This window comes from Protopterus annectens, chromosome 9.part0 (genome assembly GCF_019279795.1).
Source record: "Protopterus annectens isolate FY-2018-M chromosome 9.part0, PAN1.0, whole genome shotgun sequence".
Lineage (NCBI taxonomy): Eukaryota > Metazoa > Chordata > Ceratodontiformes > Protopteridae > Protopterus > Protopterus annectens.
The window spans coordinates 1960647944-1960666604 of record NC_056743.1 but is presented as its reverse complement, the minus strand read 5'-3'; the positions used below and the strand labels follow the sequence as shown (position 1 = coordinate 1960666604).

General features: G+C 38.4%; 1 protein-coding gene across 1 annotated transcript in view; it reads right to left on the bottom strand.

The window, feature by feature from the left end:
• The window catches only part of ATP13A1 (ATPase 13A1), a 1617817-nt gene that overhangs the window by 158371 nt on the left and 1440785 nt on the right, over positions 1-18661 (bottom strand). The window contains exon 25 of the mRNA XM_044084778.1: positions 12449-12592. Coding sequence (XP_043940713.1) covers positions 12449-12592 — 144 coding nt within the window. The remainder of the gene's footprint in view (positions 1-12448; positions 12593-18661) is intronic.

Genomic DNA, 18661 nt, shown 5'->3' with positions numbered 1-18661 from the left:
TTTTGAGCATGAAGTGCTAGTTTTCCCCCCAAAGGGGCTGCCAAAAGATAAGTGCTTGGAAATGGCAGAGGAAAGTCATTGAGACTGTTTACCACATGGCGGTGCTTTGCTACTTCCTGATTTGGAGGTGGAGGCACCCCACTGGTTTGTCCTGTAAGATCCTTGTGACTGAAACCTTGAGCCTTTGGAGTGTCTAGGTTTGCCCTGAGTGGCTCTGTTGGGTACTGGAAAGGACCAATTCTTAGTAGGCCAGTGCCTACTGAACCTGGGTGGCTGCACTTGCAAGAAATCTTTTACAGTTTGCATAGATTTAGCTTTGTCTTCCATCTTTTTTAAAACTTCTTCTGCCTTATTACCAAACAGACTGTCCTGCTGTAAAGGAGCATCCAACAATTTAGCTTTAACATGATCAGGCAGATTTTGCTCCTTGAGCCAAGCATGCCTTCTTATCACAGATCCAGTTATGGTGGCCCTGGAAGAGGTCTCCAAGGAATCAAAACCACATTGCAAAGTATGCTTTCCAACTTGTTCAGCTGAATGCAATAACTCCTGTAACTCTATTTTCCAAACAATCAGAAATCAACACCATTTTCTGTTTCAGTAAGCCCATGACATGCCATTGATATTTAAGCATATGAAATTGACAGTTTAAAGCTCTGATTGCCAGGGTTGCAGACGTATAAACCTTCTTACCCCATCTATCCAGCGCCCTGGAGTCGCTATCAGAAGGGGTAGGATTTTTAGCTGTAGAAGCCTTAGCACCCTTGGAACCCTGAAAAATAGTTTCAGGGTCAGCAGTATGATTTTTGAAAAGAAACTTGTGTGAGTCAGGAACCCTGTAATATCTGTCTGGCTTACCAGGCGCCGGAGGCAGGGAATCAGGAGCCATGCTGGATTCTGAGAAAACATCATCAACAATGTCTAAAACAGGAGGTATAGGCCAAAGGCCTATGCTGAGGAAGAAGAAGAAAATCCCTAAGCCTCTTTTTGGATTCTGAAAAGTCCTGACTCTCCCAGTGAAAATGTTCCCTTAAGGTATGCAAAGTCTCTTCAAAAGAAAAATCCTCAGGAGGAGAAGCAGAAGGAATGGATTCTTCTGCATCAGAGTTCTCATAAGGGGGGATAGAAAATTCCTGATCAGAAGAGGAATCAGAAGAAATGGAAACCTGATCTGAAGATTCATAATCAGTGCCTTGCCTAGGCCTCTTAGCAGGAGGGGGTTGGGAACCCCTGATCAAGGTAATTAAATCCTCAGCCATTTTGATCATTTGTTTTTTAGGCATACGGGCCTGAGCACGTGGCTCATGTGTCAGTTTTTTAGACAAAGTAGTTGGTTTTGATAATGGCATTGGTTTAATATACAAATCTTTAAGCCTGAAAACAACCTCAGAAACCGGTGCCTGCTCAGCGGCTCCGGACCCATCCAAGGGAGAGACATCCCGTGGGTTTAATATTTGAAGAATCTCGCGGCATACCGGACTCCGAATGGGTCTCGATAGAGGCCTGTGGCTCAAATGTAGCGGGCATCAGGGGCTGTGAAAGCACCTCACTGAGTACCGGCGACTGGCTTAGGAGAAGCTTCATCGGTTTTGGACCTCGACAGTCTGTCTCTGTCTTTCTTTGCGTTTTTTGTGAATTCCGGTAGTCGGATTGCTAACCGACGACATTTCAGGATAGTTAAATCTTGAACCAAAGTATTTAGAAGCAAAAATATACCAACGCTTAACAGTGCATTGGTTAAATTTAGTACAAAACCGACAGCAAGGCATGTTGTGGTCAGGGCCTAGGCAAAGAATACAGTACAAATGAAAATCCTTATGAGGTATTTGCTTCCCACAAGTAATACAATTATTAACTTTTACTGACATCGGTAAGGAGCAAGAAAAAGTTTCCCCAACGAGGTACTTCGCTTTAGTTTGAAGACTTCGGTTTTGAAACTCGAAAATGAAAATTTCAGGAGTCGGCCGACCGGCACTTACTAACTGCTTCTGCTTCGGGCACCGCATGGCAAAAAAGACTGATTAAAATGGCGTCGGCTGCATGTTTTATACCCTTGACTACCCGACGTCATGGAAGAGGAGATAGCAACCGACGCAGGACCCAAGATTTTGTTATTCAGGCCGACTGAGGGCAACCTGCTCCCCTTTTTTATTTTAAGTTTGCAGTAGCAGCATGTGTACATATATATATATATATATATATATATATATATATATATATATATATATTATATATATATATATATATATATATATAGTTTTTATTTAGAAGGTTATACAATGTTAAGAAAGAACTTCTAACTATGGTTGTACTGTATCTGATCTTTTGCATATCTATTCACTCACGGTTTGATACCTTCTACGTGAAATAATAAAATACTATTAAAAAAAAAGTATGTTAGCGTGGAGTTTTTGGATTTTACTGGTTATACTTCTGATATCTAGGCTTAGGATAAGGAGGTCAGTTGGCTTTCTATTGGATGTAATTTGACAGAAGGTGAGGTTATTATACCAATTTTCAGTGGAGGAGTTGTAGGGACCAGGGTTTGGGTGGATGCCATCGCTGAGGGCAGGTTTTGTTATAGCTGAGGACATCAGCTTTATTAATGAGAGGATTAGTTTAAGTTTTGGGGTAACTTTTTCTTTGGGTGTAATGGGTGATAGATAATGTGGGCGGAGGATTAATTTGTAAAGTTTTAGGGATGCTTTTTGTTTGTGTGGTGGAGGTGATAGATTATGTGGGTTGTGCATTGGGATGTATTTTTTGTTTGAGGTGCATGAGTAGTGAGAGGGTGTGTCATATATGGTGGTGATTGTAGTTGTACAGTGGACGTTGTTTGGTGGGAGAATAATGGTGTTTTGGTAAGGTGTAATGTCTGCAAGAAGAGTGTAAGTAATGAGTATAGGTACAGTGTGTCGAATCATGTTAGTGGAGGTGGAAGGTTAGCTGTAGGCTGGAGGTGGGGTCAGAGTTGCTGGTATAGGTGTGACTAGTTGTGAGTATGATGGGAGGGATTTTTGGTTAGGTCAGGCTGACAAGTACACTGATGATGTAATTTTTATATGAAGTGGGTATTTGGATGAGTTTTCTGTATTTATTGATCAGTTGAACCAGAATGAATTGGTGTTGCAGTTTACTTTTACTGTGAATAGAAAGAATATACAATTTCTGGATGTGGAATTTTATTTTAAGGAAGATTTGAAGGTAGAACATAAACCCCATGTGAAGGTTACTGCAGTTAATTTTTTACAGGCTAGTAGAATGCACCCGTCACATCTTATGGAGCATTGCCTATGGGCGAATATAAAAGGATTTATGAGAATACTTCTGATAAGAAATTGGTGGAAGAGTTCATGAAGGTGTAACGAAAATTGTTGCAAAGGGGTTATTCTAATATTAGTTTGAAAAAAAAACTAAGGATAGTGTGTTAAGGGAGGGGCAGCAGCTGGGGTAGGAGACATAATAGTTATGATGGTTTTAAAAGGCATCATTCAGATCAGGAAACTGATAGGCAGGATAAAGTATTGTTTTTTGTTACCAGATTTTCCCCATTTTCTGATATTTTGAGGAGGTCAGTGAAAGATTTGTGGATAGTGGTATGTGAAGATGAGCAACTAAAGCATTTGTTCCCTTCACATTACATTTTCTTACCAGAAGTATTTAAATTTAAGGGAGTTGTTAGGTTTTAAGGTTTCTTTCCAGGGGGCTAATATGGGTTCCTTCCCTTGTGGAAGATGTAAAGTATGTTCTAGGATTAAGAACATTTCAGGTAGAAAAATTAATGGTAAATTATTTTGTTCTATTGGAAGGTTTTCATGTGCTTCTTGTGAGGTGGTTTATATTTGTAGGGTGTGGTTGTACTCTTGTGAGGTGGTATGTTGCACAGACAAAACATATGGTAAAAGTTAGAATTCTTGAACATCTGGGACATATTAGAAATAGGAATTTGGATAGCCCAGTAGTTGAACACTTTATTAATGCACATGGGAGTTCTGATGTTAATTTCTTTAATGTGTTGGCTACATCTTTTCTTGTTAGGGGTGGGTATTTTTTAGCTAGTTTGTTAAAAATGGAAAGCAGGTTAATTCTAAATTATAATACTTTAAAACCTAAAGGTATGACTCTGGATGCAAATTTAAATGTATAAGTTATAACACTGTTTATATGACGTTTTGTAACTTATTGTACATGGAAAAAATATTTTACCCCTTTTTAAGGGCATGTTTGTTTAAGCAGGTTCTTGTAGTAGATTACAGCATGATGAGATGATTGTTTAATTGGAGCAGTTTGACATAAAATGTGAATGGCTGGTGGCTTATGTTACTCCTTGAAGGCGGTTTGCTGAGGTACTAGAAGCACCATTAAAGTTGGAGTTTGTTTCCAGTGACTGCCTTCTGAGTGTATTTTTTGGATATTTTATGTTGCTATGTGTTTGGTTTGGTTTATTTTAACCAGGTCTTTGTGCAGTTGTCTTATATCTTCCTGTAGGTTACTAGACGTCAAGTCTGAAGGTTGCATTGCTTTTTGCTGAACAGCTGCAGAACCTTCCTCAATGTTTCTTCTTCACTTTTTGTAGCTGCTTTTTTTTTCAGGTCTGCTGTATTTCTTTATTCCTGGCATCCAGCCAGTGTACTTACTAGCCAGTTACTCAAGTCTACTGTCCTTCTCTGCTGAGTTTAATTTTTAACATTGGGAGAGCTAGAATTAAGCTGTTACTCAATGTGCAGCCATTTTGGAAGTCCCTTTCTAGTCAACTCTTGTGCTTTTTTCTGTTTCAAGCATTTTCTGTTGAAACACTGGAAAAGGTTTCATGGGCATAATCTCTCTGTGATCTTTATTAACAGAAGAACAAGAAGGAGAATCTCCTGTTTCATGACTCACTTTTTATTGGACACACTTTTGTATTTCCTCCTTAGCATGCTTTGCATGAAAAATGATTTTGTCCCTCCAGGAAAGAATATTCTGAAAATAGCTGGAGACAGCAGTTGAATCTCACACTTGCTTCTTAACATTCCCTAAATAGTGGAATAAATGTACTCCCTCTTCTGCTTGGTGTACAGTGAGTAATCTTTTTCCACAAGCACTCTACTGTCTCCCCACTTTTAGTACTTTGTCCTGCTGCCACAGTTTTGTTAGAATCAACTCCTTCTGCTGGTAGGATTGCATCTTTACTTCTAAAGGTCTATGTTACTTTCTAATGACTATGTTTGGAGCATGCATACAATGTGACCTTTCAATAAACAATTCCTGCTGTGGAATACCAGTCCAGTTGCTTATTTGTACTTTCATAAAATTAATACAGACTGTTCCTTCCAGCTTCTCTGGTATAGCAGAAAATCTCAGTTTTCCCTATGTGTTCAGTCATCTAATTCTATTATTTTTTTAAATATTTCTTCTTTAGCAGCCTCACATCCCAGACAGCCTTTTCTTCATTTCAACTTCTTATTTTTAAAGTTTTATCACCTCATCTGAATATCCTTTTAAAGCTTCCTCCATTTTTCCAGTCTTTTGCTATTTGAGTTGACATACTCCTTCAGTGTTTCATTTATTTTAATCAGCTCTGAGTACATTTGACTTATTTTCCTCTAGGTTACTGGAAGTCATGTCTTGCACCAAAGCTGAAGTTTACACTGCATTTTGCAGAACAGCTGAATAATTCTTCCCAGTCAATGATTTTTCCTCACCTTTTGTAACTGAGTTTCTTTCAGGTTCTCTGAATTTCTTTTTTTGCTGGCATCCAGGCAGTGCACTTCCTAGACAGTTATTGAAAGTTATTACAAAATACGAGTTTACTGGCTCTCGCTTTTGATTTTCTGTTTTCACACTGGGAGAACTGAAATTAAGGTGTTAATGTGCCACCATATTGGAAGTGCCACTTAATACCTTTATTAATGGAAGAATAGTTAATGACTTTGCAAATGCAAGAAAGAACTAGCATTTCCATGCCTTTCTTCATTTATCTTATTTCTCAAGTCTATTTGCTTAATAAAGCTAGTCTATATCTTAAACCAAGGACATTTTTCTAGATATCCAAAATGCATAAAAACAGGGAAATTATCTTAGTTCTTCATACACTGTGATCAATACAGTTTTACATCCCCACTCTAGCAGCCCAATATCATATATTAACTTTGACTTGCTTCTTCTGTCCAGCCTTTCTTACCATTACACAGTGCAAAGCATGGTTACCCTAAAACTAAGAAAGATTACTTCCTTGCGTTAATAACACTTACATAACATTCCTGATCAGATATCCCTCATCTCACATTTAAAAATATCACTCACAGGACATTATACAAGGGACTACAAGACTGCTTTATAATGAAACATGCAATTTACATCATGAAAGTCTCATGTAAATATTTAAACAAAAACTCTTATTTATGGTTTCTTCAATCCCTTCACTGCCTTTTTAAACATTAATGGCACAGAAGGGAGTATACACTTTACAGTCCATCTGCCCTGTTAACTTGGTCAACAAATTTCCAGTCTTTCTTTAGCCATTTCTCAAAAAGGGACATTTTACATCTATTTCTATATTTAATAGTGCTGACGCTTTGTAGTCTTTAATTTAGTCAAGAATTTCACATTGTTGCTGGTTATCCTGATCATCTCCTTCTCCCAACACCAGTCTTTATTTCAAGTCCAAGGCACTCCAGGCTCTTCTAATCAGCTCCCATGCATTTTTATCACTCGAGCTTTGTTCTTTGCAAAAAGGGAAAAGTCTCTGAAGGGGTTTTGTTACTGTCAGACCAATGAGAAGTAGGCACTCACTGGCTAAACTTTTTGCCCCCTCCTTAGCCAGTTCTGCACCCAAAGATGTCTTTAATCCTCCAGGAAAAAATATTCCTAAGAAAGCTGGATAAAACAGTTTGAATCTCACACCTGTCTCTTGACCTTTCCTGATTGCTGGGATAATTTTGCTTCTCTTTGGCCTAGTGTAAAGTGGATAATCATTTTTCACAAATACTTTGCTGTCCACAGTCTATAATACTTTTCCCTCCTTCCACAAATTGTTCAGGAGCAGCTATTTCTGCTGGCATGATTGTATCTTTGTAATACAGGTCTTGGCTGCTTTTACGACAAGATTTAGAGCATACATGTGATTTGCAGTCTCAGTTCAAAAATCTCACTGTAAAACACCAGTTCAGTTGCTTAAGGGTATTTTCACTGAATTAATGCAATCTGTTCCTTCCAGTTTCTAAAGTACAGTAAAAAATTTCAGGTTTTCTCTGCAGGCTCTGTCTTCTAACTCTCTTCTTAGACGGCTCTTCTAGAGAAGTCTAATATCCATAGCGCCTTTTTCACTGCAACCTCTGCTTTTTTACAGGTTTATCAGATCATATGAATAGGTAGTTAAAGCTTCAACTTCTTTCCGCCTTTTGCTACTTTACTTTATATACTCTTTCCATATTTCACTTATTTTAAAAATGTCTTGAATACGTTTGATTTACTTTTCCTCTAAATTACCAGAATCCACCTCCTGTACGAAAACTGCAATGTAAACATCTGGAAAATTCTTTCCAGCCAGAGTTTCTTTTCCTTTTTTTTGTTTGATTTTCTATTACTTTCTCCAGATTTCTATTTTGCTGGCATCCAGGCAGTGTAATTACTAGCCAGTCGCTGAATTTCCCCATTCACAGCTGCAGTTTTCACAATGGAAAGCTCTAATCAAGATGGTGTTCAGTGTGCAGCCAACTTAGAAGAAGCCTGAAAAGAATACAGTTACGCTCAGGATGAGAAAGCGCATAAGTATGTGAAATTATTTTAGTTATAGTAGTTATAAAATGTTGTTTAAAAAAGAGAAAAGAAGGAGCAGATTATACTTCTGTTTGGTATTAATTTATTTAGTCAACACCAAAGGTGTCCCACTGAACTGTTGCACAACTCATTAAAGGACTGAGTGGTGCTGCAAATGTAACTGATGACCCGTTAGTGAGGGGGCAGACACAAGCAACATAACTAGAAATTGCTACCACTACTGAAGAGATTAAGACAATATAATTTCAAGTTAAATAAAATTATGGCACTTTGAAATTCTCAGGCTGTGTATAAACTACATGTTCACACACAATGAACTTCTACCCTCCTACATCATCTTACTACTGTTTTAACCCTAACTTTACCCTTAAACCCAACCCTACACATCAGTGTACTAAACATCCTTTTCCTAACAGTCCATTGGGCCAAAAGAACCCGTTTTCAATGGAGTCCTGGGGAGAAAAGCTCCACATAATGATTATACAGAGATTAAGTTCTACATACAGATTATACAAAGATAATGTTCCACACATAGTTTACATGAGGATTATAAAGAAAAACATTCTATAATTTCTGGTTAAATGTTAGAAGTAGTATATATATGTGTTTTTTTAGTAAAAATTACTAGGTACAAATAAGGAGTTGTATGCTAGAAGCAAGCAGGAATTTGCTGGCTGGGAATTGAGTAAAAGGAAGGAGGAAAAGAGTTGGGAGTAGAGAGTAGGTTATGAAGGGTGTGAACAGGAGCATTCCCATGAGGATGTTAGATGGGAGTGTAGTGATTTTTTAAAGTATGAGAGGCTAGCAATTGTACGAATTGAGGGGGGGGGGAGTTCCATAGGCGTGCTAGTGAGAAGGACAGGAGGTTGTGTCCTGGAGGGTGTAGGGGTCTATAAACTTCTATGAGGTTTTGATTGTTAGATCTTAGAAGTCTTTGAGTTTGATGCATTTTAAAGGTAGTAGAGAGAGAGGGACAGAGGGAAGGCTGGAATATAAGTTTATGTGCATAGGTGAGCTGAGTGTAGGAGAGGTAGTTGGGAAGCTCTAGCCAGTTGAGTTTGTGGAGAGGTACACAGTGATGGGTAGATGATTTATTACTGGTGGCGAATCTAGCTATTTTGTTGTAACAAGAGGACAGTTTGGTTTTTAGAGAAGATTGTAGGTTAGTTAGAAGAGGGGCACCATAGAGAAGGGAGGGAAGGAGAAATGTGGTAGAGAGAGTAATTTTGGTAGTTGAGGTGAGGAACCGATTGTGACGGTAGAGCATGCCTAGTTTTTGGTGGGGTTTTTTATATTTTGTAGTAGATGGGAGTTGAATTTGAGCTTGTCATCGATTTGGACCCCTAACAGTTTGGCATCAGATACCAGCTCAAGAGATGTGTTATTTTGGCTGGTGATGGAGAATAGATTTCTATCAAGGTTATTAGTTTTGGAGGGGGTAAATATCATAAGTTTAGTTTTAGCAGCATTGAGAGCAAGATGGTTATCTTTCATCCATTGTTCTGTGGTGGAGAAGGCATCTTGAGTGAGTTTTAAAAGAGTTGGGATGGATGAGGCAGCACAGATGATTGTGGAGTCATCTGCGTATTGAATAATGTTTGCAAGGGGGATAGAGCGGAAAAAGTCATTAATGAAAATGTTGAAGAGGAGGGGGCCCAAAATAGAACCTTGTGGGACACCTGTGGGGGTGTTGAGGAAGGAAGAGGTGGCTTTTTTCCATTTGACGGCTTGTTGCCTATTGGAGAGATAGCTAGAAAACCAACAGAGGGAAGAGGTAGAAAGGTTTAGGTTAGATAGTTTAGTAAGAAGTAGGTTATGAGAGATAGTGTCGAAGGCTTTAGAGAGATCGAGGAGGATGGTAGATACAGTGAGGCTGGAATCTCTAGCTTTATTCACAGTTTCAAGGAAGGATAGGAGGGCAGTCATAGTACTATGATGGGGTCTGAATCCATGCTGTGTAGGAGTTAGTAGATTGTTGTCTAGGAGATGGGGAAGAAGTTGAAGATGGATACATTTCTCTAGGACTTTTGAAATGGGTGAAAGGATGGCAATGGGACGGAAGTTGGTAATATTAGTATTGGTTCCACCTTTATGCAGTGGAATGATGTAGGCTTTTTTCCATATTTGAGGAACAATACTTTCTTGGATTGAGCAGTTAATTAGGATACTGATAGGGAGGGCAATGGCTTCAGCAGCTATGCTGAGGAAGTATGAGGGAATGTTATCCGGGGCATTGGTGCATGGTTTTAGTTTCTGCAGGAGTCTTTTTATGGTGGATGTAGGAATGGGTTTGATGAAGAATGGTGGGGGTGGGGAATGAGTGGGAGAAGTTGGGGGAGGAGAGGCATGAGGAGAAGTGGGAGCAAGTGGAGATGGAGAAGCCTGAGGAGAAGTGGGTGAAATTGAAGGGGGAGAAGGAAGAGGAGAAGTGGGAGATGTTTGAGGGGGAGAAGTCTGAGGGGAAGTGGAGGTAGGGGAATGACTGTTATTTAAAAAAGAGGAGGTAAGTTTAGAAATAGAGTCTATGAAGAAAGAATTGAATTGGGTAGCAAGATCAGTGTCATCTATATTTGGGCAGGGGATTGGGTTTTCTGTGTTCCCGGGTTTTAAGAGGGTAGTTATACCTCTCCAGAACTTCTGAGGGTTGGTTCTGAGGTTGCTTTGAAGTCGGGTGAAGTAGTTACGACGGTCTGCAGAGATAAGTTTTTTGACTGAATTACGAAGAGTTTTGTATTCGTTGAGGGAAGATGTAGATTTGTTCTTTTGATATTGTGTCCAGGCTTTGTCTCTAAGTCGCATGGTGGTTAGGGTGTTTATAGTTAACCAGGGGGTGGATTGCCTTTTTATTCTTTTGGTTTTTAATGAAGCATGAGTATCTAGAAGGTTTAGGAAGGTAGTATTAAAGTAAGGGATTGCATTTTCAAGAGGTAGAGTTTTTAAAGGGTAACAGTTAAGTGATTTTAGGGTGTCAGAGAAAGCTTCTGGGTTAAAGTTTCTATGACATCGGGTAATAATATAATTATGAGTGACTTGTAAGGGACAAGGAAGACGTCTAGTGAAGATAGGAAGGTGGTCGCTGAGGGAGTCAGGTATGGTACCACTATCTGGGTAGTAGTGAGGGTGGGAGACAAGAATCCAGTACTCCAGTACTACTAAACAAAGAAAGAGAAAGGGGAATGCTACGGATGGATAGGAGCTATAATGTTAAATGGGAGACCAGACAGTCTTATGATCTTTTTCTGTTATCATACAAATGTAATGCAGAATATGGGGACACAGTAAGGGTGCACTACACTAGTGGACAGGATGAGGGGTCTAGATATTTGGATGGGGACATATCTACTACTTTGCCTTCTTGTGTATACCCTTGGTTTTGGGGTTGGAGAAGGTCCTTTCCTAACCCACTGGACCCTGGGGGTGGGGGGTTGCACAGGACACATACGTTATCTGGGACAGGGTTGTTTGCCCTAGCATGGAAAGGAACCCTTGGAAGTTCCTGCAGGCTAGAAGACAAAGAAGGTGTGAATGATGGTGAAACAGTGGTGTACTGATGTTCATGGGACTGGTGGTCTTGACAGGTGTATCTCTCAGACAATTTCTGGCAGGAAGAAGGAAGATTCTTAAAGAAATAAAGTCTGGCTGTCAATTAAGTTGCATTTGCATTCCTTATTTCATGTAATAAAAAATTAATTTCAGTATCAGGAATTATGCATAAGTATACCAGCCGCACACAAAAGGACTGCACATCTGCATACAATTATATTAAAAATATTAATGTTTGAATCCTATTTCATCACAAACAACATGTTCAAAACAGGAGTCAAATCGTACAAAAAAAATGGCCACCCATGCAAATGGCAAAGCTCTCCCTGCAACCTCTTATCTATAATCTGAAGTTGCTGGACCTCAGAATAAGAGGAAATTTCCCCTTCAACAGTGACCTTGTCAGAAGAGATGACACTATTGGTACCTGCTTTGTATTACTGCACATTAACCCATCAAACACAGCATCTCCCAGGTAAATAATGAATTTAGGTACAAATACTACCAGAAATCATACTGCACGCTCACACACACACACACACACACACACACACACACACACACACACACACACACACACACACACATAACTGCAAATTCATGAAATCCAGTAGCTATTTAAGAACACAAATGTAAGGATCAAATAAAAAAACAATCACGGCCCATTAAACCATCATGCAAACACAGCATCTCCTGGCAAATAATGAATTTAGGTACAAATACTACTAGAAATCATACTGTGAGCGCGCATGCACGCACACAATCACTGTCCAAATTCATGAAATCCAATAGCTATTTAAGAAACACAAACGTAAATCTCAGATAAAAAGATCACAGCACATTAACCTACCATGCAAACACATCATCTCCCTGGTAACTAATGAATTCTGGTAGAAACACTACTACAAATCATATTGTGCTCACACACACCCGAAATCACTGTGCAAATTCCTGAAAATGCATAGTTATTTATCTGATCCTTACTTTTGTAATCTTAAAGTTCAGACAGTTTTAACAATATGCTGCATGCTGCCCTGGTCTACTTAACAAAAATGACACAGACACACAATTATTTTTTTTTAATACTACAACTTACACTAGCATTAAACTATATCTGATAAGAGCAGTGTTCTAAAGTCCTTACCTCCACAGGAATGTCCACTAATGCAAACTGCTCATTGAACTCTGGTGATGACCCCGTCAAAAGCATTATAATTGCCAATCCTGAGAGGACGATGCTCCACAACAAAGGTTTGTTCTCTCGCAGACTCTCCATAAATGGGTGACCCTAAGAAATTAAAAAGTTCACCATTACCTTTGTGCATCAACAAGGTTAACATGCAGCCATCCCCTTTTTGGAAGCCAGTATGAATGCAAGTTACAACAATTGTCAAATTTTTGGTTCTTGAAACAGATCAGCACATCATGACAACTGACAACCAGTATCTACTGCTCCTCATTCTCTGTGCAGTACAGCTACTCTCTCACTCTCTGCATGTCATCCCTCCCAAACCTTGCTGCTTGCTTCCTGAAATGATTGTGTGTCACCCTTTGTCTCTCATACTGGCAACAAACAACAGACGGTATACCTACTTAGTACAGATTCAAAGTGTAATAAAACAAAAAAATTCAAAGTGTTCTTTCCAGCTCTTACAAACAAGTCAGAATAGTGCCCTAGCCTGTCAAACAAACAAATAAGTAACTGCATCCTTCAAAACACAATAAAAGCACTTGTAATACATACTTAAAAATGAGTATCAGTCCCTAGAAAGAAGTTCCATAACAAAACTTGATGTGGAAACAGTGCATCTGTGAAGTTAACCAACAATCTCCAGAGAGAAAAGTAATTTTTTCTGAAATCTTCTTATGCATACCTACGTAGAAGTATACCTATGCACATGTAAGCATCAATACTCCTTCACATAATGAGGATACTTGCAGTTGCATATTCCTATGACTAAAAGAACAGTTACCTGTAATAACTATAGTGTAATGTTTGTTTTATCTGATTTGTAAACTGAGGAAGAGGAATTAAGTTCCACTGTAAACTGAGGCAGAGGAATTAAGTTCCACTGAAAACAATGTTATAAGAACTGAGCAATACTGCCATTGGCTAAAAAAAGGAACATATTACAAAAAAAAAAATACAAAGCAGGTCTAGGCTAAAGGCTCTCTACAATAAATTAGGAAGCCACCTGGGGAATCAATACCTGGAAAGAAATGACCAGAGGTATGCAATGAACACAGACACATTGTGCAGTTTTGGTGCTTCAGTGATGGTGGCATAGAAAGAAACTCATCTCCGATGTCATGCTAACATAGCTAATGGGCCCAATGATTAGACATTCAAAGACTGCAAAATGTAACCACACAAAACAATGCAAGCCACACAAATGGCAGACCACACACACACTTTTTCTAGAATACCAGGCTAAAATGACACTTGACCCTATACACTGGCTATTTGCTAATATACTTGAATGTGATTTCAAGTACTTATTTCCTTAGAGTGATGTGCTGCCCTTGAATGCTGCTCACCATAACATTAAGTTTCTCTCATTTTTCTCAGTGGTGTCAGCATACTCACCATAACAATAAGCTTTACTTTCATTGTTTTTTTTTTTAAGGACACCTTTACTGAATTATTACAACGCAGGCCAACTTAACATTTATATAAAAGTAAACGAGCCATATTAACAAGTTCACATTTACCAACATTATGCATCACATATATTCGCCTATACAATATAATCAATCCAACACAACATAAATTGTTCACTTCCCTTTTCTGATTCTCATTCCTCCTCCACAACATTATTCTGCATGTAATGTTCCTGCAATTTCCATTGTTTTCTATGTAATTTGTCCCCACCCTTTTCTAAAGATCTCACTTCCTGTTCTTGTTTTCCTCTGTTACAATATTCACTACTTCAAGTACGGTTGGTTTAGACTCGCAATAAAATCAAATAACTTCACAAAAAATGAAAATACAATTGATTTAGAGTCTGACTTCCACTTTCTAGTCATTCTTTTTTTTGGCAGCCACCAGAATTAAACTTAACAAGCCCTTTCTCTGCTTCGGCTTACTCTGTCAAAGGCGTTCTCTGCATCAAGATTCACCAACTACAGCTGCATTTTCATACATTCTTCTTCCCTCTGGATCATCACTGTTTTATTAATGTGGTCAAACGTTTGCTTCCCCTCCACAAAACCACACTGATCAATATCCATCAGTTTTGGAAACAACTTGCCATTCTTTTAGCCATTACAGGCAAACACTGTATAATCAAGGTTTAATACTGAACTGAAGCTGGACCTGACTGTCTTAAGTATTACAGCCACCACAACTTTTTTACCACTATGTTGGTATTTCTCCCAACTTTTAAAACACTGTGAAACAAAACCTTCCAGATTTGTAACACTTTCTTCCCTCCATGCCTCCAAACTTCCACAGGAATACCACCTACTCCTGGAGACTTTCCTGTAGATTGGTTATACATCACTGTTTTATCTCATCTCCATCCTGTCTTAACTGTTGATTGAGTCTCATCTACCTACAACCTTGGCATATATAAGCCATCCATAAATTATTTCCATTTCTGCTTTTCCTTAACTTCCCTTTTTCTCTGATTTATACATAGGTTCACAAAATATCTCTAATACCTCTGCAGGACCTCTGGTTATTTTTCTTGTTATAGGCTCCTTAAGTTTGGCAACAACCCGACCAACTTTCTGTTGTGTAATTCATTGTGCTAAAAGGTTCTGTGCTCTAGCATCATCAAAAAAAATCTTTCTAAACGCAGGCATATTATGCAGATACTCCCTTATTTTTTTCTTTAGCACTCTGCAGTTGTACCTCTTCTTGTTCTTTATTCTGCTAGTCTTTGTCAGACCCTCTGAATAACTGTTAGTGTAAACTCCACTTTCATTTTATCCCACTCACTAGCTCTAACTTCTTGAGTACTTTCCAGGTTTCCTAATAACTTCCAAATAATTTCCACTACCCACTCCTTAAATTACTCTTTGTTTAACTGGTATGAGGGGAAGTGCCAGAGACTCATTTTGACTTCATTATCCTGCATTTTATCTTAATTACTGGCACATGATCTAAAATAGCTGCTGGATGTCTGTCAAAGCTCTCACTTAAATGCACATGTTCCTGTGAAATACAATTTCTGTCTACTGTAGCCCAGTTACTGTACCTTTGTGAATAATAAGTAAATTCTGAGTTCCTACTATAGAATTCACGTCTTCCATACCAAACAGTTTCATAAATCTGTTCAGAAATTTCCACTGCTTTGTTTTATTTTCTCCAAGATACAGCCTCATTACTGCAAATCAAATTCTGGTCTCCAAGTATAAGTAATATTCCCTGCTTTACGTTGAATTTTCCCAAATTTTTCTTAAGCTCCATAACAGCAGCTTTAGGTGGAATATAAACACATGCCAGCGTTAACACTCATCCATTGCCAGTAGCCACTTTCTACCACAACTCTAGCATTATCTTTTTCCTCTTATATTACTAATAGACTTTCTCTAGCAATTACTACAAGTACTCCTCTTTTCTTCTGTCCCTGATATTCTGCTGAATATCCATCCTGAAATCCTTTCTTTCCCTGATATTCTGCTGAATATCCATCCTAAAATCCTTTCTTTATCAAATTCACATGCTTAGTTCTTTCCAAATGTGTCTTTTTAGAATCGCTATTTTCACTCTGTATTTCTTAACACAATTATTCTTTCCTTTTTGTCTTTATTTTTGAAACAATTCACATTCCAAGTTAATATGTAAAGTTTTTTTATTATAAGAAACCACTATTCCCACCTATGTACGGGAACTTTTTTAAATGTCTACTTCCAGCTTTTGTGATGCATGCGCCCACTAATGTTTGGCAATTTGATCTTTTATACAGTTTTTTCTAATCAAATCCATTTAAATCTATGTCACATTTTACAAAACGTTTGTTTAATGAAAACCCTCAAACAAAAATACATATCCCATAACCTGTTAACTTAATACAAACATGCAAAACTGTGTGTATCTTCATTTAAAGATGTTTAACCCTCCTAATAGGAACAATTATCCCAAACAAACAGCTATAGACACAGGGCTTATCTAACCTAATATTGAGATTATCCATGTTAAAGTGTATGCTACTCACAGCCTAATTTCCTACTGATACTAATTGTTTTTATCTTTACTCGCTCCCAGAGGTAAAAAAAAAAAAATGCTTTCAGAAAATATTAACTTTTAGACTTCAAGAAATCAGTAATGTGGCTGTTTTTATTGCCCTATAATCACTGTCTCCATGGAAACATAAGAAAAAATGTAGTGCTCTGCTGCAGGCTTCTAAAAACAAGCTGAAACATTTACTGCTAAAGGAAAACTTTTCATTATATTCAGCTTTTTCTTATTTAATGTTTTCACTTAAAACATGTTATTAGATTAAGCTAAGGGTCTGCATCCATTCAGCTATATAAAAGTAAAAGTAAGGGAAACATATCAGCAATACATATAATAGTCTGTGTATTTTTGCACCCCACCCCCCACCTCAACAACCCACCATAACAGCCTGCTAACATAAACAGGCTCTTGTCTAGCATTTATTTCTCTTTGCATTGTAATGCCCACATTTCTTAATACTAAAAAAGAGGAAAGAAAGAAAGAAAGAAAAGACATCATTTAACTTTAGTATCTTTATCACATACAATAAAATAAATACTTTACTATAAAACATGTGATTTTATATCATGAAAAGTTTTATTGAAATGTTGTTGCATCTTTCGGCTTTTCCCGGTTAGGGGTCGCCACAGCGGAACTCCGGTCCGCTAATGATTGGCAGTAGATTTTTACGTGCCGAGTTGCCAGCCCTGACGCAAAACCTTCAAGGAAGGTACGCCCATTCACGTATGTCTCCACACAGAAGACGCTCTAGCTGAGAATCGAACAGGACGTCTTACTATGAGGCGACAACGCTACCGCAGCACCACCACCGCAGTACTGTTAAGAATAGACATTTTTACTTATAGTTGCCCTTTTCCTTCACCTTAGTGTCCTTCCAAACATTAACAACATGAAATGAGGCAAATGCCTTTCAGTTCCCTACAAGTTTAACAAAGTCAATAAAAGTCCACTCTTTCCACTTTTTCTAGTAAAGACATATTTCACAAACGTGATTGATGCTTTGTAATCTCACATTTATTTACTAATTTCTGTGTTGCTGGTCTTCTTATTGTTCATCTCCATCTCCCAACTCCAGATTCTGATTCAATTCCAAGGTAAAAAGTAATGTCTTTCGGCTTTTCCCAGTTAGGGGTCGCCAGCAGAACTCCTGTCCGCTAATGACTGGCAGTGGATTTTTACGGTGACGAGTTGCCAGCCCGACGCCCAACCTTCAAAGAAGGCACACCCATTCACGCATGCACCTACCTGCATGTCTTTATACGTCACTTGACCACGGGGAGGAAATGCACACTCCACATAGAAGGCGCTCCAGCCGAGAATTGAATGGAAGAACCTCTTGCTGTGAGATGACAATGCTAACCGCTGCACCACCGTGGCCCTACTCCTGTTTTTTCTGGTTAGCTTCTGCTCTTTTCTCCGTCTCAAGTATTTTCCTTTGGAAAACTGGAAAAGGTTTCACTGGCAAAGTCTCTCTATGTGCTTTACTATCAGTCGTCTTTGGCTTGATGGCTCACTTTCTGTTGGACAAACTTTTGTATTTCCTCTTTATCATGTTCTACATCAAAAACTAATTTTGATCCTCCAGGAAAAAAAAATATTCTGAAGACATACAGTAACTTGAATCTTGTATCTGTCTTTCAACATTCCCTGATTGTTGGAATACATTTTTTTTCTGCCTGGTGTACAGTGAGCAGTCATTTTCCACAAGCACTTTACTGTCTCCTACTTTTAACACTTTGCCCATTTGCCACATTTTTGTCACATCAACTTTTTCTGCTGGTGGGACTGCATGTTTACTAATACAGGTCTTGGATGTTTCTCATGGCCATCTTTGGCGCATACACATGATGTGCTTTTTCACTTAAAGGATCCTGCTGTGGAATACCAGTTCATTTACTTATTTGTACTTTCATAAAATTAATACGGTCTGTTCCATATAGTTTCGCTGCTGCAGCAGAAAATCTCAAGATTCTCCCTCTGTCTTCTAATTCTACCATTTTTTGAAACATCTCTTCTTGAACATCTCACAGTCACAGCCAGACCTTTCTTCATTTTGACCTCAGATTTTTGCAGTTTTATAAGCCCATCTGAATATGTGTTTAAAGTTTCTTCCATTTTTCCAGACTTTTATTTGAGTTGATATACTCCTTCAGTGTTTCAATTATTTTAATC